The sequence below is a fragment of the Desmodus rotundus genome, chromosome 8 (genome assembly GCF_022682495.2).
Source record: "Desmodus rotundus isolate HL8 chromosome 8, HLdesRot8A.1, whole genome shotgun sequence".
NCBI classification, from domain to species: domain Eukaryota; kingdom Metazoa; phylum Chordata; class Mammalia; order Chiroptera; family Phyllostomidae; genus Desmodus; species Desmodus rotundus.
Genome location: NC_071394.1, coordinates 85,654,906 through 85,668,798, shown reverse-complemented (window position 1 = coordinate 85,668,798; position 13,893 = coordinate 85,654,906). Strand labels below are relative to the sequence as shown.

General features: G+C 36.5%; 1 protein-coding gene across 4 annotated transcripts in view; it reads right to left on the bottom strand.

Moving 5' to 3' along the window:
- Window positions 1–5,016: 5,016 nt before the first annotated feature.
- Window positions 5,017–13,893, bottom strand: part of DENND6A (DENN domain containing 6A) — a 60,250-nt gene continuing 51,373 nt past the window's right edge. For 2 of the 4 annotated variants that reach the window (XM_024556384.4, XM_053930169.1), the window contains 8 exons: window positions 11,782–11,847; window positions 11,627–11,691; window positions 10,951–11,040; window positions 9,667–9,720; window positions 9,454–9,563; window positions 9,151–9,253; window positions 7,868–7,942; window positions 5,017–7,398 (listed from right to left, as the gene is read on the bottom strand). In XM_024556384.4, coding sequence (XP_024412152.3) covers window positions 7,267–7,398; window positions 7,868–7,942; window positions 9,151–9,253; window positions 9,454–9,563; window positions 9,667–9,720; window positions 10,951–11,040; window positions 11,627–11,691; window positions 11,782–11,847 — 695 coding nt within the window. In that variant the 3' untranslated portion in view covers window positions 5,017–7,266. The remainder of the gene's footprint in view (window positions 7,399–7,867; window positions 7,943–9,150; window positions 9,254–9,453; window positions 9,564–9,666; window positions 9,721–10,950; window positions 11,041–11,626; window positions 11,692–11,781; window positions 11,848–13,893) is intronic. The other 2 variants (XM_045192331.2, XM_045192332.2) reach the window with 2 other exon arrangements.

Genomic DNA, 13,893 nt, shown 5'->3' with positions numbered 1-13,893 from the left:
GGAAAAGTTGCAGGATATAAGTTCAGTATGTAAAAATCAACTACATACCAGTACTTTGAACTGAACTTTTTAATGAAAACTTGAAAGTTGGGTCTTTAAAAATGATATCATTTGCTACATCAAAAATATGATAGGCTTCGGGATAAATTTGACAGAAGACATTAAAGATTTGTGTCCTGAAAACTACAAAATATTGCTGAAATTAAAGGAGACTTCAATAAATGGAGAGACATACTTTATTCATGAATCAGAAGACAATATTATTAAGATGTCACTTTTTCTCCCAATTTATCTCTATATTTAATACAATCCCAATCAAAATCCAAGCAGGGATTTGTGCAGAAATTCATAAATTTCTGCTTCTTCAAAAGATACATGAAAATGAAAAAAGTCACAACTATGTATATGAAAAGGAATTTGATACATATAAAACTTTCCAAATACGACCATTAGAACTCAAACAACTCATTTTTTAAAACGAGCAACACCGGGATTATACCCTAAGAACCCTGAAACACCAATCCAAAAGAACCTATGCACCCCAATGTTCATAGCAGCACAATTTACAATAGCCAAGTACTGGAAGCAACCTAGGTGCCCATCAGCAAATGAGTGGATCAAAAAATTATGGTACATTTACACAATGGAATTCTACACAGCAGAGAGAAAGAAGGAGCTTATACCCTGTGCAATGGCATGGATGGCATTATGCTAAGTGAAATAAGCCAGGCGGTGAGGGACAAATACCATATGATCTCACCTTTAACTGGAACATAATCAACAAAAGAAAAAAGCAAACAAAATATAACCAGAGACATTGAAATTAAGAACATTGTAACAATAGCCAGAGGGGAGTGGGGAGGGGATAGTGGGAAGAGGGGTCTATAGGAGCTACTATAAAGGACACAAGGACAAAATCAAGGGGGAGGGTAGAGGTAGGGGAGGGAGGTGGGACTGGCTGGGGTGGGGTGGAGGGATAGGGAGAAAATGCAGACAATTGTAACTGAATAAAAATAAAAAAATAAAATGAGCAACAGACATTTTAACAACAGACATTTTTATCAAAGAACATATACATATAATGTTAAGCTCATGAAAAGATAACATCACAGGTCATTAGGAAAATGCAAATTAAAATCCCAATGAGATAGCAATATAAGCCTATTAGAATGGCTAAAATTAAAAAGGTTCGCCATACCAACCAAGTGTCAGCTAGGATGTACAGAGACTGGAACTCTCTCATACACAGCTGGTAGAAACAAATTAGTACAATCACTTTGGAAAGTCGTTTGGCAGTTTCTTAAAAAGTTAAACATTTACCTACCATATGATCCAGCCACCCCACTCATATTACTTCCAAGAATTTACTCAAGAGAAGAGAATATATATGATTCATACAAAGACTTGTACACAAGTGTTCATAGTAGCTTTATTTGTAATAGCCAAACACTAGAAGCAGTCCAAATGTCCATCAACAGGTGAGTAGGTAAGAAATTTGTATTATACTAAGCAATACAAACAATGAACTGTTGATACATGCAACATAAATGAATCTCAAAATCATTATGCTGAGTGAAAAAAGACTGCTCTCTGCATTGATAGCAACTCTCCTGCCACAGCTTCTCATTCCATGAAAATCTACTCCGTATCAAAGTCATCTCCACCACCTCCCCGGTAAGGAACACTTCGCAGCTGCTGAGCCAGCCACTTTTTGCAGTAGTGCTGAAACCACCTGAGACACTGACATATGAGAGCGAGCCTCATGAGCCTGAGAGCCTCATGTCCCCTGACCTCACTTATCCTTAGCCATAATTACAGATGAGTGCCATTTCAAAGGACAGTGATACAGCAGCCAAGTTCACTGGGACTGAAGCTGCCATAATGGCTGGCTGGCTGGGGCTGGGATGGGAACTATTTGGGAGCCTCATAATTGCTTCTGCCAGGAACTCTTCTCTGAAGCAACAGTTCTTCTCCTATACCATTCTGGGCTTTGCCCTCTCAGAGGCCATAGAGCTTTTCTCCTGATCACAGCCTTTTTCCAACCTCTTTTCCATGTTAAGAAGCCCTTTCCAGCTGCCACAGTTCTCCGAAGTCTCATTTGCCCTATGTGTTCCTTTTCCTATACATCCTTGGGCAGCATAGGGAAAGCAGATGGCTCAGGGTTTGACAAAGGGGAAGAAAATAAAGACAGTGTTAATAAGAAGGGGGGAAATGTCAGATCAAAAAGAAAAGTACTATATGATTCCATTTATGTAAAACTCTAGAAAATACAAACTACAGTGACAGAACACGTATCAGTGGTTTTGCGGGGAAGGAAGGGAGTGCAAAGGAGCAGTAGGGAATTTTGGTGGTGACGGTTTTATGGGTATTTTCAAATGTCAAAACTTATCAAATTGTGCACTTTAGCTGTGTTCAGTTTATTGTGTGTTCAACAAACCTGGTTTTTAAAAACACAAATTTCTGGGTTCCAATTCTAACATTTACCCAGTTCATTAGATCAAAACCAATCATTTCAATAGTTTCCTACTGGTCTTAAAATGATATTCACTTCATAGTATAACAATTCTGGAATATAAAGTTATTATTTTTCAAAAGTATTTCAATCAATCTAGAAGGTATTCATACTACAATGTATTCATACTGATTGTGTTGGCACAGGTAGCTAGGTATTGGTGAGACAAAAAGGAAGAAGGCTGGCTGGGCTTGATTGGGTAGGAGCCTGCAGCTTTGTACACTCCAGGGGATGGCAGCCTTGCCCCACTGAAGGATTGGTGTCCCTCTCCCCCCACCACATAGGGAGGGATGTTCTCCCGGGCAGCAGTCAGCTATCCAGTGCTGGGACTGGCAGAGGGAGGGGGTGGATTCCTCTGCTGCGTGTGCAGTAGAACCCAAGGTGGCAACCATAGAAGGGAGATCTCTAGCCTGGGGAAAGGATAAGGAACATATAAGCCCAGAGATCTAGGGAATGGATTGGTTTGGGGGAGGGCCCAGCACAAGCCCATGAAAGACTGCCAAAAAGATTGGTGAGTTTGAAATCCCAAAGCTTAACTAAGGCCCTCTGTCTCTGTAACACGTGTGTGTTCGCTCATTCTCTCTCTGTAGCAGTAATGCTGGCCTAGCAGCTGTGCAGGCAGGCCCAAGCGGAGGCCTGAGTATGGCAGCACAGCTGGGAACAGAGACTAAGCTAGCCAGACGGGAACAGAGACTAAACTCTGGATTAAATGTTGGCATAGACTGAACCAATAGCACAGAATTTCTGAACTCTGGCCCTTTTTCTGCACTTGATGAAGACAAGGCTGGACTTCTTCCACAGCAGGATGGACAGAAATGAGACACTGGGAACCTGGAGGCAGTCTTTTACTTCTAACCCAATCAATCTTACCTACACCTCATCCTTTCATGCACGGGTCCATGGAAATGCTTTTCTGGAAATGCCGTGGAAGGACCCCGTTTCCACTGGCAACAGTTTCTATGAAAATACATGAGGGACAGGAAATAAGATAAAGGGTCCATGAAGTTTAGCTTTCTAATGGCTAAGCAGAAATGACATTATGATGACAAAAAGAATGGGAAGGCAATAATAAACAGTAGAACCCAAGCCTAGTGATGACGCTAGTAAAATGCAATGAGACCTATGATTATTGGGTAATAATCTTAGGAGAAAGGCATTCGAGTAACAGTGTGGAATTCAAGTACTGGGTAGCACAGAAAGGCTGGTGTTCACAAGTAAAGGAGTTAGCACTGGAAAATCGGATGTACACAATTCTACTGCCATATTTTTCTCCCCTCAACATTTGTGCATCATGTGACAGGCAATGTATCCGCAAAATAAATGTCACAAACCTACTTCATTAAGCAACCATCAACTTAAAACTTGCTTTTCTAAAAACTGGTTAAATTTTAAGTATCATGATTCTGTATCTTATATCAAATAACTTTATTTCAAATGAACAAGGAAGTTTAATTAGAAAAATATTCTAGATGCTGTTTTATTAACAAATGCTAATTTCTATTTGTATAGTAAATACTATAATTCAACCAAGTTGTAGATGCATGTAAATATTTTATCTTAGAAATGTGAAGGGATATCAAATTATTCATGATAATTTAGTCATTATTGAATTAATATATTTTGTTTAATAAATAACATTTATCCATAATTAGGAGAAGTGTTTTATCTTCCTTAACTATCTGTTTTTAGAGGACTAATATTTGAAAGTTAGTAAAATTCATGTGTGTAAAAACAAATGAATTAAGTTATGAGCAAGTGAAAACAAAAGGACAATTCTTAATGGCATCACTTTTAAATGTACTGAAATATTTTATAACATCCTTTGAAGTATATTACCCAGTAACTTAAAAAAAGGAGTAATGGCCAAAATATTTATTATTAATAAATAAATTAAAATCCAGAGAACAGTATCATATACTTGCTACTTATAGAAATGAAGAGGAAGAAATAAAAGTAATTTGAGATTTAAAGTTAGAAAAAGAAAAGGTAGCAAACAAAAGACAATCTAACAATACCTGGATTATTAAGCTAAAAAATTTTGATCAGGGCATTTAATAATCAATACACTGCTTGAAGTTAACAATCTAACAGTAGCGGGGGGGGGGGGGTAGTAGGGAGGGGACAGTGGAGAGAGGGGATTACAGGAGCTACTATAAAGGACACATGGACAAAATCAGGGGGGAGGGGGGAAGTGGGGGAGGGAGGTGGGTTCGGCTGGGGTGGGGTGGAGGGATGGGGAGAAAAGGCATACAACTGTAATTGAATAACAATAAAAACTTTTTAAAAAATCAATACATTGCTAAGAAGAATGTGAGATCATTTAGTTGACCTGTCGTTCATTAAAGTGGACTATTCACCTGTTCATAGTGTAGAAAACAGAAGGTTTTCATGTGAATTAAAAAAATAAGTTAGGCAGTAAAAGGAATCTCATAATGCACATCTAATTTACCGTGCATTTTTTCAAGCATTCCAATCTTACTCAGAAATAACACAAGATATTCAAGTGTTTTAAAATCAAAGGCCTTTAATTCAGTTTTCACTAATGACCATAAATGCCTTCACAAAACCTCTTTTCCACTGAAAAGAGAAGGCACTATGCATTACACAACACCCTGAAAGCAGTGATTTCTTCTGATGCTGGTGGAGATAAACATTAAATGGCAGGTTTTAGAGCTTAACAATGTCTCCTCAAAAAAAAAGGGGGTGGGGCTGGGAGAGGGGGACAACTCTGAAAATCACCCAAAAATTCAGTTACCAGTCTTTCTCAGGTTCCCAGTGCAATTTTAAATTATTTTTTACAAGCAATTTGAAATTAATAGATAAACCAGGTTAAGTATGTTAGGGTTTTCAACATTTGTTAGGTCTTAGGTAAATACAGTAAACATAAAGATAATTATGATGCTAACTGGCATCCTTTGATACTCGTTAGCTATGCTAAATAAACTTGAAATGATACATCCTGTAGTGGTATAATTTAAAACATCCTTGATATGACACGAACAACTTTTCAATTCTAGTCACAAAGTGCATATAAATTGTGAGATTATTAAAATATACTTTTTGAAAAATAATAAGATGACCATTTCTACTGCAATTCCCAGAAAGATATGAAATGCTTTAGCAATTTAAAAGTAGTTGTCCCTTTTCCACAGGATAACTGTTGTTTCACAAAATAACTCATATGATCTGAGACAAATTATTTCTTTCCAATGCCATATTCTCTCTCTGACTTTGAGGTATGCTTCAAGAGACTGTGTCCATGAGAAAAGGGCACATTTGGGTGTAAGACCACAGTTACAAACACAAGGAGTCTTTCTTGAGTCAGGAGTTACAGTCACAGAAAAGGACAGCTTCTGAAGCCATTTCTTTTACAAACACAACTAAATTTGGTTACTTGAAGGGTAATTCAAGAAGCAGCTATTTACATATGTGCTAATGTCATGTGTGCCTATTTTAAATAGTGGCTTCTGCAGGACACTCCTATTCAAACACAAACCAAACACCTTTGGTAGAGTAAACCAAACCACAACCTTCTATTTTTGGCAAGGTAGTGTAAACAAAACAGAAACAACAAAAAAGTAGCTATAACAGTGATTCAGGCAAAAGTTCATGTCAAACGACAGTAGGAAAAGTGTTTTGAGAAATACTAATTTTGGGGGGGAAAAAAACCCTACCAAACAAATAATGCTGAAAATCAACACTATTGTCACTCAAATGACTTTCACATAAAATGTTTATGAATGTCTTTAAAATAATCGTTCAGTTTAAAAAGTAGCTGATTATGAAGTTTATAATTAAATGTCTTTAAAAAACATCCAAGCTAATTAACTTAAATAGGAACCAATTAATAAAGGGTAGAATGAAATTTACTCTTCCATAATTAATATGAGATGCCTTCTTGCCTTTGGAGAAACTGATTAAGATTAAATTTGAAAATGGTATAAAAAATAATGAGAGGCCATGGACAGGTAGCTTAGCTGGTTAGGGCATTGTCCTGATAGGCCAAGGTTGTGGGTTTAATCCCCAGTCAGGGCACCAATGAATAAGCAACTTATAAGAAGCAACCAATGAATGCACCAGTAAGTGGAACAACAAATGGATTTCTTTCTTTGTTTCTCTCATCAATAAAAATAAATGAAATGAAACCTACATGACAATTGAAAAAAATACCATTCCACTACTAATAAACATGATGGGAAGCAAGAAGGACACTGTTTTATAAGCAATTATTATGCAAAAGTATGCCTTACATAATTACATATTATAAGCAAGTTCAGAAGAAGCTTCAAGACTAGCAGCTAGGTTTTGTGAAACATGTAGGACAACAGAAGGCACTACAAAAGCATTAATTACTTCTAACTACAGTCAGACGGTTCAGTCTTTTCCTTCTTCTTAAGAAGATAGCCAGTGTGAACGTTATTTTTATATCCCCCTGAGTTTAACATGATTGGGCAAAACAGCACCAATTTAAAAAAATATCTGCAATGCCAGCACTGCAGTTTGGAATCACTCATACTGATGGCCCCACAGGTCTCTCATAAGAGCACTTTAGAACATGATTAAAAATATAGAAATGCCTTCGGATATCCATTTTTTAAAATAATGCACTAAAAAAGTCAGTATAGCCTTTCCACCCTGTAGCTAGCATTTACGGCTATTTTCCACTCCAGGAGATCTCCTTTGTGAGTCCAGTAGAAATGTCAGTATGCTTCATGATGCACACAGTCCTTTTGGCTGGAAAATCCTGGCAGATATCATGTCATGCCTGTTTTGAGCAGTATGCCTTGTAGGTCCTCTGGCAATGCTAAGATAATTGCGTCTATGTGTGTCCGTAACTTTTCCACAGTTTCAGGTTTCACAGGTAAATGCTCTCGATCAGCCTGCAACTACACAAGGAACATTTGAACGCATTTAAATTATCCTCTGAGTCTGTATTAATACACTATGTTTTCTAAGTACACATTTTTAATGGTCTAATGATTTGGAAACTTTAAACTTCCACCAGAATTTACAGAAACTGTAAAAAAGCAAAGAACATGCCATTTAAACAATATACTGTTTGAGCTCAATAAAAGACTTCTATGTAAATTGATAATACTTAACACATACCATGTGGTATTAAATATAAGTGACAATGATTTTGTAGAGCTCATTAGACTCCAAGCAAATACCTTTAAAATAACACGGCATCATTATGATCTGCTTGTGTGACCGAGTGTTTTCAGTCAGATCTACCATCCACTGACCGATCTCAAGCGCTCTCATTTAAAGAGGTTACGTCTGATGTATCATGGACTGTCACCTCAAAAGTGAAGAAAATATCTGCTCAGATCTTTGGCTGTTTTGGCTACATACCAGCTTACTTTTCAGCTTCAATACAAGGTCTACGGTTTCTACTTCTGTGTGTTTCTGGGTCCAGAGAAGTAAGTCCTAGAAGAATAAACAAATCCTAAATCAGTTAAGTACTCAAAATCATTTTCAAACCGTTCTATTTCAATAGATAAAGCTACTGAGAAGGACAGGAATGAAAAAGAGAACAGACTACTTAACCCAGATATAGCATAACAGTACAAAAATAATCCTGTATGTAATATTCTAACAACATTAATTAGATAATTTGCAACATTAGCCAGGACATTTGTTGAATATTTGGCAGTAAAATAAAATGTAAGCACTTCCTTTCTGAGGCAGCCCTTTTAGATCCATCACAAAAAAACAATACTGCAACTTAAAATACAATACTCCCCCCTACCCCACTAAGTAGTGAGTACTCAAATTTATAAAGAACATTGGCTAACAAATGAAGACCACTGTGGATATAAACGTGACACTGAATGTAAACTTTGCATCTCACATAAGCTCTTCCTGGACTTATCTGTGATTGTCTTCATCATATTCCTTCTCTTAAAACCACAATTACCATGAGTCTGTGACAGAAAGTAAACACTGAGGCTAGACCATCTCAAGCTAACTACAAACGAAAATGAGAATGTCCTTTATATTTTCACTTAATTTAAAATAGTCTGGTAACATTATAGAATATAAAAAGTCAGTCCAAACACAGGAAAAAAAACTGTTAATAGCAATTGGAAGAGGTTAATAAGGCATGCTGGAAAAATCTGGAGTTACACTGCTTGAATTTGAATCCTGACTCCACCCACTGGTATGCTGGAAAATATTTAACAACCAGAAAAGTCCCTGGTTTGTACCATTTGCCAATTTCTGTGGTGTGATACTCCCACTGTAGCCGATTTCAAACTACTAACCTGAGGTTACTGAATGCAGAGTGGGGAAGAGATGTACAGTCAGCTCTTATGAGCCGAGTGAAGTGGGCTCTAGCTCACTGGCGGCTCCCTTACTTAGCAGTGATGTGATCTGAAGCAAGTAACTTAACTTACAATCCTCAGATGTCCCATAATGCAGATCGTAACACACCTACTTCAATGAAATGTTATGAAAATTAAAAGACATTATCCACATAGAGCACCTACACAGTCCTTGGCCTATAGCACATGGTCTAGAGAAGTTAGCAATTACTACTTATAAAGTAGTAGATGTGGAGAGCCTCCCGGCCTCTAAGGATAACTATCTTTTCTTTTTATAGTTGTTAATATCACACAAATATGCTGTGCTCTAACCTCTTCACAAAGAGCTTCTAGATGGAGTGCCTCCAATTTCTGGGTCATTTCCTTCCGCCGGGTCTTGAACCAACCATCAAAATTTGGGGATTTTAGAAAATGCCTATAAAAATAAATTTTAAAATAGCAAAGTTTGATTATGATTTACTTCCCCTCCTTAATATCTTTCCTAATACTGAAGAACCATGTGAAACAATGGAATTTTGAATAAAAGAATATAAGTGTAAGTCTAGTTTTTTGTTTTTGTTTTTTTTAAAAATCAAGCTCTACAGATGGGTGAAAAAGAATATAAAGAAGACTAACCTGTAAAGTCCAATCCAATCGCCTTTTATTCTAGAGGTCAACTGAGGTCCTGTTTTCTCAAGTGTTTTCATAAATTCTTCTGGAAGGAATGGTCTTAATTGGGGTGGACTCTAGGAAAAAAGAACATACTGTATTTAAAATTAGAAATGGATATGTTCACAAGTTATTACAGTTAGAGGACTCAAACAGGAATTTAATTGAATATATCTATACCTTCCATGGAGAAATACATTTCTGCAAAGGCATCAAGCTTGCCACATATCTTTCCTAAAACCAAGAAAATAAAGTGAATTAAGTTAGGTGTTCGTACCCAGAGTCTTCCAAAACACTTAAATAGATGTACTTAAAGGAAATGGGTTTCCAAGTTTTTCATCATATGGTCTCTCAACAGACATCAACAACACTATCACTCTTCACAATGATAAAGCTAAATTCAGACTGAATTAAGAAGTCAGACTTTCAATAAAAATGTAACTAAATCTTAGCTAACTCAAATGATTACATATTCTTAAAGGTAAAAATTAACTATACTGAATAACTACGTTCCAGAAAATACACTCAACATTTAAAATGTATAATCTCTTTTATTCCTTGCAACCATTCTATGTGGCAGGTATTATTGGGGACCTAGGGTTTCAAAAGGCTAAGTACCTGCCCAAGGTCATACGGTTTAACCTTGAATTCAGGGCTACCTGACTTCAGCCCATGCTCTTAAGCACTACAGAAAAGTTCATTTATGTAAACAAATTTCAATGGAATAAAACAAACTGACATCCACAGACCAAGACAGAGTGTTTCTTCCAAAAACATAATAGCAAAGATCTCCAGGTTAGCCCCACATAGTATTCACTGATAGATTACTGTACATTGATAACTACATGGAATCTCTCTCTGATCCAGTCTACACACTAGGACATCATGGTACTGCCTGATTCTGTGAGGCTTTACGTAGTATTTTTAATGATTTCCAATGAATTTCATGGAATAACCACATCATTCAATTATTTATTCCATAAATACTTACTGAGTGCTACTATATACCAAACTGAGAAAAAGATAATAAACAGACAGGTAAGACCCCTGTCATCATGGAGCTATAGTTATGATATCAAATTGTGCTCAAGAAAATAAAATCAGAGAAAGAAGCTACAGGATAACCTATTAAGGTACAAAATGCAACAAATACATTAACATTTTACTGCAATTATTTCATTTAAGATATTCACAACAACCTGAAAGGTATTTAGAAAAAAGTGGAATTAGCTACATCTTACAGATAAAGAAATTGAGGGTGAGAAAAAGAAAGTGACTTCCCAAAGTTACACAGTTAATACAAGAATAGAGTCCAGGCCTTTTGCAAAGGACTCTATTTTTTTTTAATCACCAAGCACATGAGCAGACGAAACACACATGTTAAGGTAAGGTTTTGGTGGATGGTAAAAACATTCATACACCCCTCAACAAATCATTAAATTAAGTGAATGTATGTTAACTTACTAATGGAATGATGAAGCTTTGTGTCAGTTCCAAGAAATAGCGTCGCAGAATAACACTCTGAGCCTCAGAAGGACGTTTCTGTTGTACACCCTTAAAAGAGGAAACAATAAGAACCTATATTCTAGTGTTGGGGAATATAAAACAATGGATAATTATAAAAGTTCAACTGATATATATAATATGTATATATATATATAAAACTTCATATAAAACAAACCCTAGAACTTCATCTTGAAGTAATTTAATCTGAAATTTATTATGCATATACTGTGGAAAAAATTCTTTAAAAAAACCCCATAAAACATTCATCCCATACTTAAAAATATCAGTTCACAATGAAGACTTTATCTCATATTCACCATATTAATACTATTTACATTTTCCAAAAAAATGCTACCTAGCTATCCCCTACTGTTAGATGCTAAGTGACCATGTGCAAAAGTCCACTTTTTCACTATAACTTCCAAGTATCTAGGAAGATTGGCACTAGTTTGCAGCTGCAGCTCCCAATTTTAAGCCCTTAATTGCCGCTACTGTAGTCTCCAGATTTTTATGAAGCTTTGGTTCAAAACAGAGACCTCATTTCACATCATTATAAACAAAGCACACACTGCCTAACTGGGTATGGCAAACCTAAATAAGAAAATTTAAATTAGTAATATGAGCAAATAATTACCTTCTGTAATTGTTTTATGATCTCTTCATCTCTATTTAGATATGGCTTATAAGAAGTGTAAACTCCTAAGAAGTAAAGAAAACAAGGTAAAAAGTTTTTGTGTTTTACCAAGCACCCATGTATGTATAGACTTTAAAATTAATAAAAGTCAATACCAGGTTTAGAATCCAGAGTCTTTAGGTTCTTCAATTTTTTCACTTTAACCTGCTTAGGAATTTCTCCTGAAGGAAACATCAGAAAGATTCTTAGAATTTTTCAAATTTCACATCACAGAACTGGAATTTTATAAGATTAATAATCCACTGACTATTTACTATTTAGTCAAGAATATTGTAGCTAATGCATTCGTCCTAACATCAGTTAACGTTCAAGAGCTTATTACTGGTACTTTAAAACAGGATAAATAGAATACTGGAATATTACAGTATTACAGAAGCAATCTGTGTAAATTATATAAAGTGGGTACTTGATCTTTCATTAATATCTATCATTAAAATTTTCCCTTGTTAGTCAACTTATAATTTAAGATATTTGTGCCAAAGTCATAATAATGAAAATATATGTACCAATATAGATAAAATACCCTCTAAGAGTAAATGGAATTAAAAGCAACTCTTAAATTAGAATGCAGATATAGTATTCAAAGAGTTTTTTCTGACACCTCCCAAAAGTCTGCTTTTGCACTGTAGAAACTTACACTGCCACCAGGTGGTGAACAGTGTACGCCACAACCACAGGTCTGATGCACAGATGGACAGGACTCCTGAGCAGGGCTGCTGTGAACGACCCCTGTACAGTATGTAGTGCTTCCAGTCTTAAAGTATAAAGAAGCTACAATCAAAACCACACTAACTGGCAGGAAAATACCTCAAGTTAAACACTTAAAGCGTCATACATACACAAAATATAACAGGCTATCTTTCTCTTTTCCTTTCTCTTTCCCTTCCCCTCCCTTGGCCCTAGGTCTTTTAAATGGTAACTTAATCTGTCTGAGGAGATTTCTCAGAGCAGCAAGAATATTAGTTGGCAAGATATCATGAGAAAAAAGCCTGCAGATCGACATCCCTCATGGATACAGAGGAGAAAATCCTCAACAAGAATATCAGCAAATCGAATCCAGAAACAAAAAAAAAGAACCATCCCCCATGACCAAACAGGATTTAACGAAGGAATGTAAGGTTGGTTTAATGTTTAACATCCAAAAATTAATTAATACAATATAACATGTTAACAAGACAAAACCACATAAAGATTTCCACAGATACAGAAAAACTGTTTAACAAAATTCAACACTAATTCATGATAATCACTCTCAACAAACTAGTAACAGAAAGGCACTTCCTCAACCTGATTAAAGGACATTTATGAAAAACCCACATCTAACATCATAATTAGACTTGCATATTGAAAACTACAAAACATCGCTGAGAAAAATTAAAGAGGATCTGAACAATGAACAAACATTCCAAGTTCCCGGACTGGAAGAATCAGTATTTTTCAGATGGAAATTCTCTCCCAAATTGATTACATATTCAACACAATCCCTATCAACATCTAAGCTGCCTTTCTTGCATAATGACAAAGTGATCTTAGAATGTATATGGAATGCAAAAGACCAAGAATGGCCAAAACAATTTTGGGGGGAAAAAAAGGTAAAAAGTATTACACTTCCAGATTTCCAGTCAGAATAGCAGCGTAGGCAGACATGGCTCACCTCTTTGCATAACCACATCAAAATTATAACTAAAATATAGAACAACCATCACTCAGAACCATCAGAAATCAAGTTGAATGGAAGCCTGGCAACTATGGAATTAAGAAACCACATCTATACAGACTGGTAGAAGGGGTGCAGACGTGGAACAAGCTGGTCCCTCACTCATGTGTGGTAGATAAAAATTGGGGAGGGTATCTCATGAGCAAGGAGTCTCAGCTCCACACAGACCCCAGGCCCAGGGTTCCAGTGCCAGGAAGACAAGTCCCCACAACTTCTGGCTGTAAAAACCAGTGGGGACTGAGTTGGTGGAAGAAAATTCTGGAGCCCCAAGCAGTTCCTCTTAAAGAACCCACACACAGACTCACTCCCTCTGAACTCTAGCACCGAGTACACCGGTGGTACACAGGGAGAAACTGAAGGGTCTGGCATCAAGGCAAGCAGGGCCTTTGTCCCTTTTCTAAATCCTCCCTCCACAGAGCTGGCAAGCAGGTGCCTTATCTGAGAATCCATCAACCTGGCTAACACAGTTTAACCAGCCTTGGAGATCCCC